This window comes from Anomaloglossus baeobatrachus, chromosome 7 (assembly GCF_048569485.1).
Source record: "Anomaloglossus baeobatrachus isolate aAnoBae1 chromosome 7, aAnoBae1.hap1, whole genome shotgun sequence".
NCBI lineage: Eukaryota > Metazoa > Chordata > Amphibia > Anura > Aromobatidae > Anomaloglossus > Anomaloglossus baeobatrachus.
This window is the reverse complement of record NC_134359.1, coordinates 50,424,808-50,442,995: the sequence shown is the minus strand read 5'-3', so window position 1 is coordinate 50,442,995 and position 18,188 is coordinate 50,424,808. Positions and strand designations below refer to the sequence as shown.

Below are 18,188 nucleotides of genomic sequence, written 5' to 3'. Positions count from 1 at the left end.
TTGTGACTAGTCATGAAGTCTTCTGGGCAGCAGCATAGCGAGACAAGACTTACGTGCCTCGGCTTCATATGCCAGATCTCCTGCACTCAGATTTTCGCCGCTGCCACACTTGGTGTCCATTAGGTCTATATCGGGGGAGCTAGTATATTTGACAACAAGAATAGTCCACAGTCTTGACTGTGTCTTGTTGTTGAAGACCCCCCCCCCTAAAGCAAAGAGGATAAAGCAAATGTTACCTTTTAACTTCTTTATGACCAGACACTTTTTAGTAATTTTGCCCACGTGGCGGTTCAGCAGCCCTGACTACCAAAACAATTTTTCACATTTTTTTTTATACTACTTTTTTATAATCTTTTGACAGGGATATTATTTTTAGTTTTATTTAGGGTAAAGTGTACAAAAACTTAAAAAAAATTAAATCCTTTTAGTGATCTTTTTTATTCTTTAAAATAAACGTGATTGCTCATTAACGCTGCCTTATCCGTGGCCAAAATAAATCAGAGTCCGGCTCCATATTGCAGCCCTCCGCTCTAAAGCAATATTGTGTTCCAGAGAAGATATAGTCTTAAAGCCGGCCAGATACAGGTTGCTTGGAAGACTTGTCCCTGTGGCTTCTCTCCACTCCACTCCCCTAGGCCTCGTTCACACGTCCGTGTTTTCGGTACGTATGACATCCATTTTCATACGAGACACGGACATATGCAGACTCATTAAAATTTAATCGATCTGTGCACATATCCGTGTTTTCACAAGGACCGCGTGTCTGTATGGAGCACTCGTGTGTCCGTGTGTTCCGCAAGGAGACAAGTCCATTTTTCTCTGGCAGCCCTGATGTCACACGGCCCGCACTCTGATGTGACACGTCCTGGTGAAAACACGTCTTTGAAATAAAATGATTTTCTGTACTCGCCTGTCTCCAGCGCTGCTGTCTTTGGCACTGCTGTCACTTGCTTCCAGGCCCGCTCATTATGCTCATGATTATTCATTGCACCATGGACCCGGAAGTAGCAGCACCAGTGACAGCAGCGTTGGGGACAGGTGAGTAAAAAGTTCCTGCTCTCCGTGTGCTATCATAGATAGCACACGGTGAACACTAGTGTACCAAAATCACGGCACACAGATGGGCCATACACACCTTCAACACGACCGTGCAAAGCAATGAACATTTTTCACGGACTTGTAAAGGGGGGCTTAGACTGCCAGGTTTCTTTTGTATGTGGGTGTAAAGGGAGATATCTCTCAGTCATGGGGGAACGAAGTGTGTAGAAGCCGCCAGAGACCCTCTTAGGGTTAGCCATTCTAGACACCTCCTCCTTTGACGGCTTTTTAATCTTTCCTTAGAACACTGACACGTTTCAGTGTAAAATGTACACAGCTTCAATATCGGAGCCGGTCTCCAATCCCGCCAGAACCATGACCAGCATAAATCATTCAGCTGACAGGTTCCTGTTAAGTTTGCAAGTGGCCTCTATAATAAATTCACGAAATGGTTTTTTTTATTTGCTAATTTTGATCCAAGTCTAAAGCTAACAGAATGACTGACGGTTTCATTTGGCGAGGTGTTTGTGTTCTTCTTTTTTTTTTTAATTTTGTAATTGCTTTTATTGTAACGGGCATCCATTGGACCTAGCATTCATGCCAGGCTCGGGGGCACCTGGCACTTACCAAAACTTTAGATCCAGTAGAGGCAGCATCATTGCTACTTTTAATGTTGACTACATGGTGCTCAATGAGTAATGGCGTGCAGGCTCAGGACGTGTGGCACTTTCCAAAAGCCATTATCTAATCATTAAAAGAGTTTTCCACTTCTCTTGTGACCCTCTTTCATTTGTCCTAACTTTGCCTAACTAACACTTTCCTAACATACTTCTGCTCCCTTCCCTGCTCCAGTAAGCTGATCTCTCTGCGGCTCCCATATTCCTATGTTGATGTTTTTCTTTGATCCTTCCAGTCTGGAGACCGGAATCAGACAAACTGAGTGGAACGAGGCATGCCACTGGTGGGGCCAGGACTGCCTCTCTGTGGGTGAGAAAAGTCTAGGCACACATGCCCAGAAAACACTTCACTATTTTCTCAGCCCACTTTACAGTGCAGTGCTTTCATGTGAGAAGTACTGCAATCTGCAGATTGTGCGATGTGATATACTATCTAATGATCGGCACATTGTAGTGCTTGTCACTGCTCAGTTGATCTGATTCCGGTCTCCAGACCAAAAGGATCACAGCTATAACATCAATAAAGGTATATACGCACTACAGAGAGATCAGTTTACAGGAGCAGGGATGGGAGCAGAAATATATTAGGAAAGTGTTAGTTAGGAAGAGTTAGGACAAATGAAAGAGGTCATATTAGTAGTGGAAAACCTCTTTTAAGAGATTTTTGTTTTTTCTCTCCAGTCTCTGTTTTAGCTATTGAAATGATTCATTTTTTACTTTCTTAAAGGTGCATTGAGCAGAAGTTCAAGCGCTGTCCTCCGCTGCCCACGACCAGTATAATCATCGTGTTCCACAATGAAGCCTGGTCCACGCTGCTCCGCACGGTGTACAGCGCCATGTACACATCGCCCGCCATTCTTCTAAAGGAGATCATTATGGTGGATGATGCCAGTACTGATGGTAAGATAGGACGAATGCAACCTGGGAGGGCTGAATAAAATTGCAATTTTCTTTTTTTTTTTTTTTTTTTTTTTTAATGCTTGTGATTTATTTAACTTTTTGAAATGATTCGTGATTGGCAAATAGTAACTATTCTTGTTCAGATAATGCTTCCCAGATTCCGAGTATTATTCCAGTATTCATCACCACAAGAAAAATGCTCGGGTTCCCCATTGACTTACATTAGGGTCGTTATTCGCGACGAATACCAGAATAGTACTTTGAGACTCATTACAAGTAATCCGAACATGAATAGTTATCATTGACCCATCACTAGTAATATGTGGTAATATTGGTAGTTGTATATTAAGATTTTCTTAAAACGTTGTTCACCCCTTTCATTATTTGCTAGATTGATATTATGTTGAGAAACAATGTTTGTCTCAAATACCTTGCGTTGGCAATAGTGCCTGTGAGAGGCGCTATTGCGGACCGCTCTTCCCCGTCGTGTGACTCCCGGGCTCCATGACCTCGGGGATCCGGTAATATCACGTCAACTTCCTGTTCACCTGACCTCATTGTGGCCGGCCCCAATCTCCGTGAGTCACTGGCCTATGGGCAGTGTGTTACAGCCCAGCGTGTCTCCTGTTTGCAACGCTCTATAGTGAGGGAAGAAAGAGCAGGGAGATGCTGGGCTGTGAGCAGTGAAACACCACCCACGGCCCAGTGACTCACGGAGACTGCGGCTGGCCGCGGTGAGGTCAGGTGAACAGGAAGTTGACGTGACATCACCGAATCCCTGTGGTCACGGATCCCCGGGGGTCGCGAGATGGGGAAGAGCAGTCCGCAATAGCGCCGCTCACAGTCACTATTGCCAATGCAAGGTATTTGAGACAAATATTGTTTCTCAACATATCGATCTAGCAGATAATGAAAAGGGGTGAACCACCCCTTTAATTTTAAACTTTGGGCATCTCAGTAAAATGAATGTCACCAGCCTGAAAAAAATAATGATCCATTGTTTAAAAGGAATCTGTCAGCAGGTTTTTTCTATGTAATTTGATTCCAGCCATGTGTCACTTACATCTGCTTGCATTAGGTCACTGTTATCCTTGGCCCGTTTTGTTTTTTGTTTTTTTTGTCCTTTCAACTTAGTTCTAAGGTAGAATACAGTATAATCCTAAACTCTTTATTGTGGTAGCTCCAGTCACCTTAATAGAAATATTTTACATATATTATGAAATTAATCAAAAAATTGGCTTGTTTGTTACAGGCTTTAAGAGCAGCCATGGCCCCGGGCAGTTTAGATGGCGAAGGACCTCCCAGCCCCAATGTATCACTTGACATGTCACAAGATCCTCTTTTGATAATCACATGACCTATCACATGATCTACGACACAGGTGCCCATCTGCAGGTCGAAAATGAGAGCGCAAATTTTTACCTACATGAGAGACCATGACTGTTGAGAAGGGCTGAACCAAAGGCTGAAATTTAATTCTGTTCATTATTAAAATAAGCATTAATTATAATTATTGTTTTATGTTACTCTTAATTGTATTACTTAATATTGAGCAGAATTAAGTACGCTGACAGTCCCCTAAATACAGTATGAGCCCACACATAGCAGCCGGAAATGCAGTGCGTCCCCAGAAAGCCCCCATATACAGCATTAGCCCACATACTGAGCCCCCTACATATAGTATGAGCCCACATAACCCTTATATACAGTATTAGCCCCCCTATACATAGTATGAGCCCAGACTCAGCCCGCTACATACAGTATAGCACCTATATACAATATGAGCTTCCCCCCCGATAGCCCTCTATAGTATGATCCCACGCCCAGCCCCCACATAACCACCTATATACAATATGAGCCTCCACACAGTGCCCCCTCCCCTAGATACAGTATGAGCCCCCACATAGCCCTCTATATAGAATAAAACTACATACTCACCCCGCTCCCATTCCCCAGCACTCTGCTCCGGTCCTCTGGGCTCCTCCTTGATGCAGGCTCCGACTGATGACATCATCACACTGGGGATAGGAGCTTTTCCTGAGCTGCACTGCCATTCTGCACTGTCGGCAGCGTAGTTCCAGGAAAGGTCCCTGCCCGGAGAGTATGTGTTGCCACATAAAACATTATAACGATGAAAATCTGTCCATAGGCCGCCCCCCTTCCGGAGCTGTGGTGCCTGTGTGGTAACCCTGGTTGCCCTCATTATAATCCGCCTATGTTTACAGGTGGAGATTCACTAAATGTGCAGCAGAACGGAAGTTTAATTAAATCAGAATAAATTATACAGTGATGTTTTTTTCCGTTTTACTTCTGAATTTTAGCTGGAAAGGTGTCAGTCATAGCTGGAGGGTACTGTATGTTCTCCAGATTGCAAGTCCTGCATTATAATGCATCACGTAGGGAATAGCAAAACTGCCGTAAAGTAGACTCCACAATGTGCTCCCTATTGGACCTCACTTACATCCACACTGAGATGTCAGTTCAATAACAGAATACGCTCCAGTGTCACCTCAGTTGCCACCCACAATGAACCCCCAGTGTTACTCAACTGTATTTTCCCCTATTGCTCACCAGACTGCACCATAGTGTTATTCCCATTTTCCTGTACAATGCCCCCCACTCCCTTCCACATTTTACTCCCTCCACCATTTTTCTCTAGTATAGGACCCCACAGTCATCCACATTGTGCTCTCTGACGGCTGACATGAATGCCCCCCATTGTCATCCAGATGGTGGACATGCTCATCCTCATTCTGCTGCCCTGTTTTTAACCAGAATGTTCCCTGATGAGCTAGGCTGTAATGAAGAATTAGTCTGAAGTTTCCAACAGAATTATTTTTGTTTTTTTGTCAGAATATTTAAAGGATAAGCTGGACGAGTACGTAAAGCCGTTCCAGATCGTGAAGGTGGTGAGACAGAAGGAAAGGAAAGGCCTCATCTCCGCACGTCTCCTCGGTGCCTCAGTAGCCACAGGAGACACTCTGACATTTCTGGATGCTCATTGTAAGTTATGGCGGTAACTGGTTATAGTGTGTGAGATAGAGATGGGAACATTTTTGGAAATGTGAATTTACTGGATCCTCCCTCCCCTCCCCTCCCCACCCCTGAAAAAAAAAAAAAAGTGCTCCAAATGCCCTCAAAAGACGTGTGTAACACAGAGGTTTTCTTTGACCGGATATAGCCCCTTTCGAGTTCGTTACCGCACACATAGCCTTAGTAATCTCAAAGTAACCTCCAAATATATGGCTATGATGAATGGTAACCATTCTTCATAGGCTGTCACACACTTTTTTTAATGGCAATGTTCTATCTCCTCTTGCTAAGCTGTGACATGTTCTCACTATCCAGATTAATAAAGTAGCTGCTGCATTCCCTACCTTGGCTTTTATACAGTTCATAAGTCCCTCTTGCCTCCCTGTGCTATACTACATGATGTGATAGCTGCAAGAAGTTGATTATGCAAGCCTTTTCTGGCTAATACAATCTTCTGCAGTGTGTATAATGTCACCTTTGCTTAATCGCACAAATGATGGGGCACCCCTGAGGCTCTGGTCACCACAGGGTACTGCACCCTAATCAGGGTGCAGTATCTATCGCAGGTAAGGAGGGCGTTATTCACCGGTGTTCCACATTCACACACTACACACAGCCTAGGAACCTTCATACAGAGAGGGTTGGCTTAGGGTAGGCAGGGGGGTGGCCATACGAACATGGACTTCCCGGTCACTGAAGCCAGCCACCTGGGCGGGTTCCACTTGGAGTATAAATAGGCACACACACACACACACACACACACACACACACACACACACACACACACACACACACACACACACACACACACACACACACACACACACACATCATGGCCAGTCAGACCCGTCAGGACCATAGTCCTGGCATCACATCTCTGGAGAACTTGGACTTTCACTGGGCCTGGTGGCTTGGAGCGGCATCTCAGCCAGGCTACCTAACTACGGAGGGGGACACCCTAGAAATAGGACACTTTCTCGCCTTCTCTTTTCACAACGTCAGTGGTGACTCCTTTACTGGATCTGGGATTGACCTGAGGCCATCACGGCAGTGATCAGTGTGACCGGGCTGGCAGCTGAAGTTGAGAGTAAACTACACCCTGAACCCACAGAGACTGTGTCCTTACCGGTGCCGCCACCAAGCGCTTAGGCGCCAACAGCCATTTCCTTCCCTCTTCATCCACCCGGGGCCCGCTCTGCCTGTGGGGAACAAAACCAATCCGGCTCCCATAACACCTGCCCCGCCGAGGAATTCTGCAGCGGTGGCAACTACTGGCCGCGTACCACAGGTGACGTCATAACAGAGAGTTTGATAGAAGAGGGTTTCTATACCGCGCCAAGGATCACAAGTCTGGATGTCAGATCAATGAGGCTTTATTATTATCATTGATCTGACATCCAGACTTGTGATCCTTGGCGCGGTATAGAAACCCTCTTCTATCAAACTCTCTGTTATCAGCCACTGGGTTGCTGCTGCCGGGATCTTATCTCTACATGCGATTACAGTAGTTGTGACTGTCACAACTACAGTTGGTGAGTATATTTGCTCCCCCCTCCTTTGCCCTGTGCCTATAAGGGTAAGACCCTATTGCGCTATTTGTCCACAGTTTCCTATTTCACAGGTGACGTCATGACAAACTCTCCCCAATACCCCACTTCCCCAACCATTTAACTGTACGCCTTGGGGCAACGTTACCGGGCAAAGCCACCCTGTGACAACGCCCTAAACGGCCCGGCGACGAGTAGGTTAACCACCTGCCCCGTGGGGCACTACAGTTACATAAAATTCAACATAGATTTGCATTGGATTTAATCAATCTGCTCATCTCTAATGAGATTTACTATACTAAACCATCAACGAGAATCTCAAGGATCCACCTTACTGAGGCTCCAGTGGTTTGTTTCCACAGAATTTCTAAGCAGATTTATCTCTGTATAGATTTCATGGTGGGCTTTTAACTTGGCAGCCATTGTTAGCAAGCAGAGCTGCAGTATTAAGTATGGGGAAACTACTGAGGCACGAAACGAGCTGTATGACTCGTCACTACTGATCATAACTATACAAGCCAGGAAATTTTCTTCGAGTTATATGAATAACCTTTTCTTATGTCCTCAATGTCAGATGACTGGGGATCCACTGATCAGATGATTGAAGCTGCAACAACGCACTAGACATGAGACAGCGTCACCGCTATCTAGTGGCTTTGAATGCTACTACACTCTCTCGTGTAAGCGAAGGGGACAGAACTTGCGGTAACATTCACAGGCTCCACAATGTACGGAGTTGGGCCAGGTCAAGTGTGTCACAGCATCTTTAGTCAGCTGATCCCAGGAGTCTGGCCCTACTCCTCTGATACTAGGACGTATCCTATTGGTGGGTCATAAATATTAATCTCTTCCTGATGTGTGACATTGGATGCCATTGTATAGACCTGGCTTAGGGGTTGAGCCCACATCATACCTCACCAGCATCTGCTGAGTATTCCGCCAGTTCCAGTGTGCCCATGACGCAAATCCCATCGCCTTTTCCCCACAACTGGGTGTCTCGGTGGTTTATTATGGCTACTGAGTCCTGATTTAGGCCCTCATGGCTGCCACCTGAGTTCCTATAAACCCAGTGGGATATAATTTTGACTATATACTGTAGAATTGCTTGATAGAGAACAAGCCATCAAATGAGTACAGGTTCAAGTCCCCTAAGAAGACTAAGAAATTAAAATAAAAAAAATTGGAATCCCCTCCATTTTCCCGTAAAAACAAAGAAACAGATATGCTAATTTTGTCAAATTATTTTTCCATGTCCATAAAAGTCCTAACTATCAAAGTGTAAAAGTACCGTATTTTTCGTTTTATAAGACACACCGAATTATAAGACGCATCCCAAAAAGGTAAAAAAAAATAAAAATGGGGTCCTTCTTATTATCCAGTGTTCTCTTACCGGAGGGGGGGCAGCAGTGGTGGTGAAGCAACGGTCACAGAAGGCAGAGGTTGTGCTGGCAGCCGCGGCGGGTCCGTGCTGGCAGCGGCAGCAGCAGTGTCGGGTTAGTGGCATCAGCCGCAGCGGGTCCGTGGTGGCAGAGGCGGTCAGTGGCGTCAGCCGTGGCGGGTCAGTAGCGACGGTGAGTGAGTGGTGGAGCAGGCCGCTGCGGTGAGTGTCCCAGTGTGTCTGCAGTCTCCGTTCAAATGATGGCGCCTGGAGTGGTGCGTGCGCAGATGGAGCTCTCATCCAAGAGCTCCATCTGCGCACGCGCTGACTCCCTGCGCCATAGTTTGAAACTGGGACCGCGGACACACTGGGACACCTGCCGCACAGCTGCCCGTCCGCACAGAGTGGCAGCCAGCAGGCTGCACGCACGCACAGAGAGGCAGTCGGGAGCCACAGGCACCCGGTCGCCGCACAGACAGCTCCCCCACTAAGCTATGTTCGGATTTTAAGATGCATGCCCTCATTTTCCTCCTAAATTGTACGGCGGAAAAGTGCATTTTATAATCCCAAAACTACGGTAATTAATCTGTACGGTAAATAATGTACAGTAAAAATGAAAGCCAAATGCCAAATTTCTCTGTACCTTTCCACAACAATGCAATAAAAAGATCAAAGTTTTGAATGCATCACAAAATAGTGTGTATATGTGTGTATATATATATATATATATATATATATATATATATATATATATATATATATAATATATAAAAATTTACGCTTTGCCACACAAACATTTGATGAAAAACATAAGTTACAGATCTCAGAAGATGGCACTATTTCTTTTAATACAAAGTTTGGGATCTGTGTAGACACAATGTTGGGTAATTTTACTGCACAATAGGCGCTGTAAAAAAACAAAACTCAAAAAATGGTAAATTTGCTTTTTTTTTTTATTTTTTTTTGGCCCCCATTTTACGTAATTTTCCCATGTGTGTTTGTTGTTTTTTTTTTGCATTTAATTTAATTTTTTTTCCTCCAGTCCATTTACATGATAAATACACAAGCTGCCATACAGCTATGTCAGAAGAAAACAAAAAAAGTAATAAGTCTTGGAAATAAAGGCAGGAAAAGTTTTAAAGGTGCAAAAATGAAAAATGGACCAAGAGTGAAGAGGTTAATAGGTACACAGTATTCAGTTAGCCCCCCCTAGTGGTGGCAGATTGCATGTTTTGAATCTGTCTGTGCAGGGAATTTAAAGATTTTACAAGGAGATATAAAGTAATGGCAGAATTTTATAACAAATGGTGAATATTCCCTTTAAGCATTGGGGTCTCTGCGGTCTGTGTAAATGTGGTGAGCAGGACTCACATTGCCGCCCCTGGTTACTCTACAGCCCCCCTTATAATTGTCAACGGGTGGATATTGCACCTTCCGTAATTACTTTTTATAGCCATAAGTTAGAGATTTGTTCTTTTTGATCCTCGGACATTCTTTGTTTCCCCTACAACCTTCTCAGGAATTTATTGCAGACAACGTGGAATGTGTAAGGTGAACGTCGCCATCATAATGGCACAAAATGACACACAAGACTATAATTATAGGTGTAAAATAAGCACAAAGAACTGAAAATGGCTCAGACTACCCAACACCTGGCAGCTCCAAAGTGATGACCTGCGCTGTGTATTCCATGTATAGTCCTAATACTCGTGTATGCTCTTAGGTGAGTGCTACTACGGCTGGCTGGAGACGCTATTGGCAAGAATTGCTGAGAATTATACCGCGGTTGTCAGCCCAGATATTGTCACCATCGATCTCAACACTTTTGAGTTTGCCAGCCCATCGCCATACGGGAACAACCGCAACCGAGGGAACTTTGATTGGGCCTTAGGATTTGGATGGGAGACGGTGCCGAGTTTGGAGAACAAGAAAAGAAAGGATGAGACTTACCCAATAAAGTAAGATGATAAATCTGGTTATTGTTTGGGAAAAATCAAACTAAAGGTCCCCATGCACATTAGACTAATGTTGACTAACCCTACCAACATTGAGGAGTTTGGCCTATGGTCAAATATGTATGGGACACCGGTCAATCAATGGTCGGGCGAAATTTCAATCTCATATGTCTGAGTTTTGGACTGACGATTGTATTGTACTCCTGGAAGACGTCAACCAACATGTGAGTTGATGACTTTCTAATAGAGAACACAGGAGCTCTTGGTTGAATGACTGCTCCTATGTGTTGGAAAGTTGGCTAAGCTGGTGGTCAGATGAATAATTGGCCAAAGTATCGTTCGGCCAACAGCTATCTAATCTCTATGAACAGCTTAAAGGCCTCCTTAGAGCGTTAAGGCCCAGTCACACTAAACAACTTACCAGCGATCCCAACAACGATCCAACCTGATAGGGATCGCTGGTAAGTTGCTAGGAGGTTGCTGGTGAGATGTCACACTGCGACGCTCCAGCGATCCCACCAGCAACCTGACCTGGCAGGGATCGCTGGAGCGTGGCTACACGAGTTGCTGGTGAGCTCACCAGCAACCAGTGACCAGCCCCCAGCCAGCAGCACCGCGTGGAAGCGATGCTGCGCTTGGTAACTAAGGTAAATATCGGGTAACCAACCCGATATTTACCTTGGTTACCAGCGCACACTGCTTAGCGCTGGCTGCCTGCTCTCCTAGCTACAGTACACATGGGGTTAATTACCCGATGTGTACTGCAGCTACATGTGCACAGAGCAGGAGCCGGCGCTGACAGTGAGAGCTGCGGAGGCTGGTAACGAAGGTAAATATCGGGTAACCAAGGTAAGGGATTCTTGGTTACCCGATGTTTACTGTGTTTACCAGAGTCCACAGAAGCCGGCTCCTGCTGCCTGCACATTCAGTTGTTGCTCTCTCGCTGTCACACACAGTGATGTGTGCTTCACAGCGGGGGAGCAACAACTAAAAAATGGCCCAGGACATTCAGCAACAACCAGCGACCTCACAGCAGCAGGGGCCGGGTTGTTGCTGGATGTCACACACAGCAACATCACTAGCAACATCGCTGCTACGTCACAAAAGTTGTTCGTTAGCAGCGATGTTGCTAGCGATGTTGTTTAGTGTGACTGGGCCTTTAGACTTAAGTTGTCCAACCCTCCAAATATCGGCACAATTGGATTACAGTCTAATGTGCATGGCGGCCACCTGACTCTCCTCAACAGATGGTTTTGGGGGGAAGAGAAGGATCTGGCTGCTGAATTGCAACAGCCAGTCCTTATGTTCTCCTGGAGATAACCTACCACTAAAAGTATCTGGCAATGAAGGACACAAGAGCATTCGGTCAAGTCGAGTGTTCCTGTGCATTGGGGAGTCGGGAAAGATGGCTGTCTGACAAGCCGCTATCTAATGGATACCGTTGCCTTTTTGAGTCGATATCCTTACAGACTTTCCGCTGCCTTTTTTCTATGATCAGATTGAGTGCCACCATTAATACGTATCTACATTTTATGGAGTCGTCTTCTATTTGTAGTCAGTACAGTCAATAATAAAAATAAAAAAAGGAATTGAAGCTTTTGATAACCTTTTTAGTTTGACAAATATTTCACATTTACAGCATTTGGAATTGAAATTTATGAGTCAACTATAAATGTATTGTGTTTCATGCAGGACACCAACTTTTGCTGGCGGTCTCTTCTCCATATCCAAGGAATACTTTCAGCATATTGGTAGTTATGATGAAGAAATGGAGATATGGGGCGGTGAAAATATAGAAATGTCTTTTAGAGTAAGTTAAAACCTATATCTGACATTTTATTACCTGAAGATGCCTTATCTTTGTAGACTTTGCAGTAACCCTTACCATTGATCATTGAACCGCCTTATGTCATTGTCTGTTAATGTTCCCCTTGAGTCTAGGTATGGCAGTGCGGAGGGCAGCTGGAAATTCTACCCTGTTCTGTTGTCGGCCATGTTTTCCGTAGCAAGAGTCCTCATACCTTTCCTAAAGGTACTCAGGTGATCATCCGGAACCAGGTCCGCCTTGCCGAAGTGTGGATGGATAGTTACAAGGAAATATTTTATCGGAGAAATCGGGAAGCTGCAAATATTGTCCAGCAGGTAGACGGGTCCAACTGCTCATACTATGCAAAAAAAGAAGTTCCTCTAACAGATTTCTTGCTTGACTTTGTATTTTTTGTGACTTTTGCCCAAATAATGGGTCAGAAATGTATCAAGAAAAGACTTATATTTGTTAGTTCCTTGTTATTCCATTGAACTCGATGGCTTACACTGGCACCACTATGAATACAGTCAACAGACTCTCTAGTACCTGCTGATGGGAATAGGCAGAAAGGTAGGAGAGTTGTAGTACCTTTTTGTAAAGCCCATAAAAATTTCCACTAAATAAATGGGATGCATACCTCTAAAACTGTATGGTGGATCTTAAAAATGGGGAAAAAAGTGGAATATTTAGCTGCACTGTAAGAATAAAATAAGAGTAAAAATAGGATATTTTTGACCTGGTGACAGGTCCTCTTAAAACATGCAAATCTGCATACTGACACATCTGTAGTGTTCAAATATTTTTTGTCGTCCAATTGAATATTTTCACACTAAGCTGTTCTGTTCTTTAATATTTAAAACTTTAAATCATTTTTTTTTTTGTTATAGAAAGCCTATGGAGATATATCAAAAAGAAACAGTTTACGACAAAACCTTCAGTGCAAGAATTTTACGTGGTATCTGAAAAATGTCTATCCTGAAATGTACGTTCCAGACCTGAGCCCGCTCATCTATGGAGACGTAAGTTCTAAAACACAATCATTAGGTTTTTCTGAAATCCCTAAGGTCTACAGTATATCTATATAGGAATCTATATACGGTAATGAAAATGTGTATATCTCTACCTATCTAGGCTGCTAAATGTCCAGAAATACCAGGACAGTCCATAAAAATAGTTGATTTTTTTTTTTTTTTTTTTTTTTTTTTTTTTACAAAGCTGAAGAATCTTAAACAGAATATTTTGACTGTTATTTTCATGATTTACAGCTGATGTCTTCATATCAGAATTATGGGCTGTAGACCTGGATCACAGAAATTAATGAGTTATGGTTTTCCAATGTGTCTGTAAAAAAAAATTTAAGTTAGCAACCCTGAGATATATTTTTCTTTCTTTCACTCTTTCTTTCGCTCTTTTTTTTTTTCCGCTATTTTTTGCGCTCTTTCTCTTTCGCTCTTTCTCTTTCGCTCTTTCTCTTTCGCTCTTTTTCTTTCGCTTGCTCTTTTGCTCTTTTTTTTTCTCTTTCCCTTTTTTTCTCTTTCCCTTTTTTTCTCTTTCGCTCTTTTTCTCTTTTGCTCTTTTTCTCTTTTGCTCTTTTTCTCTTTCGCTCCCTCGTTCTCTTTCGCTCTCTCGTTCTCTTTCGCTCTCTCGTTCTCTTTCGCTCTCTCGTTCTCTTTCGCTCTCTCGTTCTCTTTCGCTCTCTCGTTCTCTTTCGCTCTCTCGTTCTCTTTCGCTCTCTCGTTCTCTTTCGCTCTCTCGTTCTCTTTCGCTCTCTCGTTCTCTTTCGCTCTCTCGTTCTCTTTCGCTCTCTCGTTCTCTTTCGCTCTCTCGTTCTCTTTCGCTCTCTCGTTCTCTTTCGCACTTACCAAAACTGCATGCATTTCCTTCCCCAGTAAAGTCTGAGATTTCAGCTTTGCTGTCTGCACGTTGCAGCTTTGTTTTGGCTGCGTCTGGGCTGATGACCAGAAAGATGCAGCATGTGAATTCTTTCTGTGTTTTTGCCAGCGTTTTTGAGCCCTTCCAGTCAATAGATTTGACTTGAAAAATGCACTGGGCAAAAAACACGGTTAAAAAACGCAATAAAACGCTGCAGAAAATGCATGCCGAGGGAGCGTTTGTTTGTGACCAAAAACATGCATCTTTGTGGTCGCCATGTGTGCGCACGTAGCCTAAGGGGTAAATTCTTCCTTTTGCGTAAAGATAAATCTGAACTTTCACTCCCCTTAGGGCTGTAGTTTGGGATGATAGGAGAACGGTAGTTCCAGATTACCCTGTTAATCCCGTGACCTGTAGAGGGATGTAACCAAATACATCAAGGCAGGATACTACATTGTCTAATTGTCCGGAATTGTTTTCTCTATACAGATACAAAATGTCGGCAAACAATGGTGTTTGGATGCTGGAGCAGATAACAATCATGGGGGCAAACCTCCTATCCTTTATACCTGTCACGGACTTGGGGGTAACCAGGTAACGTTTCTATATCCTCCTATTCTTTTCTCTATGTCCCATTCAAATATTTCTAAGGTCATCCGTGTAATAAAAATTATTGGGATTTTCAGAAGTTCTGAGAAGGAGGGTCTTCATATTTATTGGCAGCTGAAATAGATTTTCTGCTTTGTACAATTACGAGTTGCTTGAAGGATCCAATATCAAAGTGTCCAGCAGTCAGATGTAATTTGATGGGAAACCTGGCAGTGATTGTTCAGTTTCCCTGCAGCGCCCCCACAGGTAGAGCTAAGTGCTGCACCGGACTGGTCCTCCAGAGAGCGAGAGATACCATTGGTAACAGTTGATGATTTTGTGTGTGTGTGTGTGTGTGTGTGTGTGTGTGTGTGTATCTCTAATAAACAGGTCACTTGTCTAGTGATTCTTTAAAAATAAGGGTACGGCTGGTATAAAGGCCCAAGAGTTATTATGCTGTTCATTTTATAGCCCAGTGTAGTCTCTAATAATGTCTCCACATAGCTGCCAAGGTGCCGCACTCCCGGTTTTCTGGATGAGCTGTGGCTGCTCGGCATGGGCCTTGGAATGAAAATTACAAGGTATCACTTAAAAAAAAATTGTTTAAAAGAACAAGGTATCACTTGTCACATTCCTAAACCTTTAAGCAATCAGCTGGTCTTCTGCTAAGTACACATGAAACAGGGGGAATTTATCATTTAGCACAATATAATAATAGGTTAGTGCGTTTACTAGGATTTCAATGTAAAAGCCCAGAAAAAAAAGCATAAGTAATGATCATAATAATGCAGAGCCACAGGTCCAATTTTGCTCTGCTACACTGGTCTTGAGCGCAGATTAAATAGTGCACACTAAGGATCTACAGAGCGCTCATACACATTCACATGTGCACTGTTCTGCGTGCACGCTCAGTTATTCAAGGTTAACCCTTTGCCAACATGTGACATACAAGTGCATCTCAATATATAAGAATATCATAAAAAAGTTAATTTATTTCAGTAATTCAATACAAAAAGTAAACACATATATTATATAGCGTCATTACACACAGAGGGATCTATTCCTATATATTATATACTCATTACATACAGAGGGATCTATTTCAATATATTATATAGAGTCATTACACATAGAGGGATCTATTCCTACATATTATACAGAGTTATTACACACGGGGGATATATTTCTATATATTATATAGTCATTACACACAGAAGGATCTATTCCTATATATCATATAGAGTCATTACACACAGAGGGATCTAGTTCAAGTGTTTATTTCTGTTAATGTTGATGATTATGTCTTATAGCCAATGACAACCCAAAAGTCATTATCTCAGAAAATTAGAATATTATATAAGACCAACTGAAAAAATGATTTTACACTCAGAAATATTGGCGCCTACTGAAAATGTTGTACAGTAAATGCCTCAATACTTGGTCAGGGCTCCTTTTGCATGAATTACTGCATCAATGCGGCGTGGCATGGAGGCGATCAGCCTGTGGCACTGCTGAGGTGTTATGGAAGCCCAGGTTGCTTTGATAGCCGCCTTCAGCTCGTCTGCATTGTTGGGTCTGGTATCTCTCATAGATTCTCTATGAGGTTTAGGTCAGGAGAGTTTGCTGGCCAATCAAGCACTGTGATACTGTGGTTAGTAAACCAGGTATTGGTACTTTTGGCAGTGTGGACAGGTTCCACGTCCTGCTGGAAAATGTAGTTTCCATCTCCAAAAAGCTTGTCGGCAGAGGGAAGCATGAAGTGCTCTAAAATGTCCTGGTAGACGACTACGCTGACTTTGGTCTTGATAAAACACAGTGGAGCTACACCAGCAGATGACATGGCTGCCAAAACCATCCCTGATTGTGGAGACTTCACACTAGACCTCAGCAGCTTGGATTGTGGCCTCTCCACTCTTCCTCCAGACTCTGGGACCGCGATTTCCAAATGAAATGCAAAATTTACTTTCATCTGAAAACAACACCTTGGACCACTGAGCAACAGTCCAGTTCTTTTTCTCCTTGGCTGAGGTAAGGCGTTTCTGGAGTTGTCTATTAATCATTAGTGTATGACAATGTGACAGTTGTAGCCCATGTCCTGGATACATCTGTGTGTGGTGGCTCTTCAAGCACTGACTCCAGCAGCATCCACTCCTTGTGAATCTCCCCCAAATTTTTGAATGGCCTTTTCTTATCCATCTTTTTAAGACTGCAGTTATCCCAGTTGCTTGTGCACCTTTTTCTACCACACTTTTTCCTTCCACTCTACTCTCCATTAATATGCTTCGATACAGCACTCTGTGAGCAGCCAGCTTCTTTAGCAATGACCTTTTGTGGCTTACTCTCCTTGTGGAGTGTGTCAATGACTGCCTTATGGACATATGTCAAGTCAGCAGTCTTCCCCATGATTGTGTAGCCTACTGAACCAGACTAAGGGACCATTTTAAACACTTAGGAAGCCTTTGCAGGTATTTGTAGTAATTTATTCTAATTTTCTGAAATAAATGACTTAGGTTTTCATTGGCTGTAAGCCATAATCCTCAACATTAACAGAAATAAATACTTGAAATAGATCACTCTGTGTGTAATGGCTCTAAATAATGTGTTTTGTATTGAATAACTGAATTAACTTTTTGATGATATTGTAATTTATTGAGAAGCACCTGTATGGAACGTGAGGTGCTGGTTTATGATAAATGCTAAGGAATTGATGCCTTTACATAGACCTGAGGTGCTGGCTGTGTTACACAGCTGACACCCACTTGCAGTTACTAGTGAAGAAGGAATCGTTCAGCACAAAGTGACTGTTCAAACCAAGCTCAAGGAAGCGCAGTGCATTTTTGACATGGTAGCAGCTCAATTCACCTTTCCAGCCACTAGTTTCCATTCTTCTGACTCTTGGAAAGCCATAACTGTCAATCAAAGAGGGGAGCAGAGATCGATGACAAACAAGTTGGTGGGAAGGTTCATCGAAGGAAACTGTGAACTCCGCATTTGTACATACTTGTTAACTACTGTGTGTGTGTGTGTGTGTGTGTGTGTGTGTATATATATATATATATATATATATATATATATATATATATATATATATATATAATATTATACAGTACAGACCAAAGGTTTGGACACACCTTCTCATTCAAAGAGTTTTCTTTATTTTCATGACTGAAAATTGTAGATTCACATTGAAGGCATCAAAACTATGAATTAACACATGTGGAATGAAATACTTAACAAAAAAGTGTGAAACAACTGAAAATATGTCTTATATTCTAGGTTCTTCAAAGTAGCCACATTTTGCTTTGATTACTGCTTTGCACACTCTTGGCATTCTCTTGATGAGCTTCAAGAGGTAGTCACCAGAAATGGTTTTCACTTCACAGGTGTGCCCTG

General features: G+C 43.1%; 1 protein-coding gene across 2 annotated transcripts in view; it reads left to right on the top strand.

The window, feature by feature from the left end:
* GALNT3 (polypeptide N-acetylgalactosaminyltransferase 3) overlaps positions 1 to 18,188 on the top strand; it is a 74,417-nt gene that overhangs the window by 45,774 nt on the left and 10,455 nt on the right. For both annotated transcript variants that reach the window (XM_075317282.1, XM_075317281.1), the window contains exons 3-9: positions 2,443 to 2,615; positions 5,469 to 5,618; positions 10,297 to 10,531; positions 12,221 to 12,338; positions 12,470 to 12,670; positions 13,223 to 13,354; positions 14,697 to 14,801. In XM_075317282.1, coding sequence (XP_075173397.1) covers positions 2,443 to 2,615; positions 5,469 to 5,618; positions 10,297 to 10,531; positions 12,221 to 12,338; positions 12,470 to 12,670; positions 13,223 to 13,354; positions 14,697 to 14,801 — 1,114 coding nt within the window. The remainder of the gene's footprint in view (positions 1 to 2,442; positions 2,616 to 5,468; positions 5,619 to 10,296; positions 10,532 to 12,220; positions 12,339 to 12,469; positions 12,671 to 13,222; positions 13,355 to 14,696; positions 14,802 to 18,188) is intronic.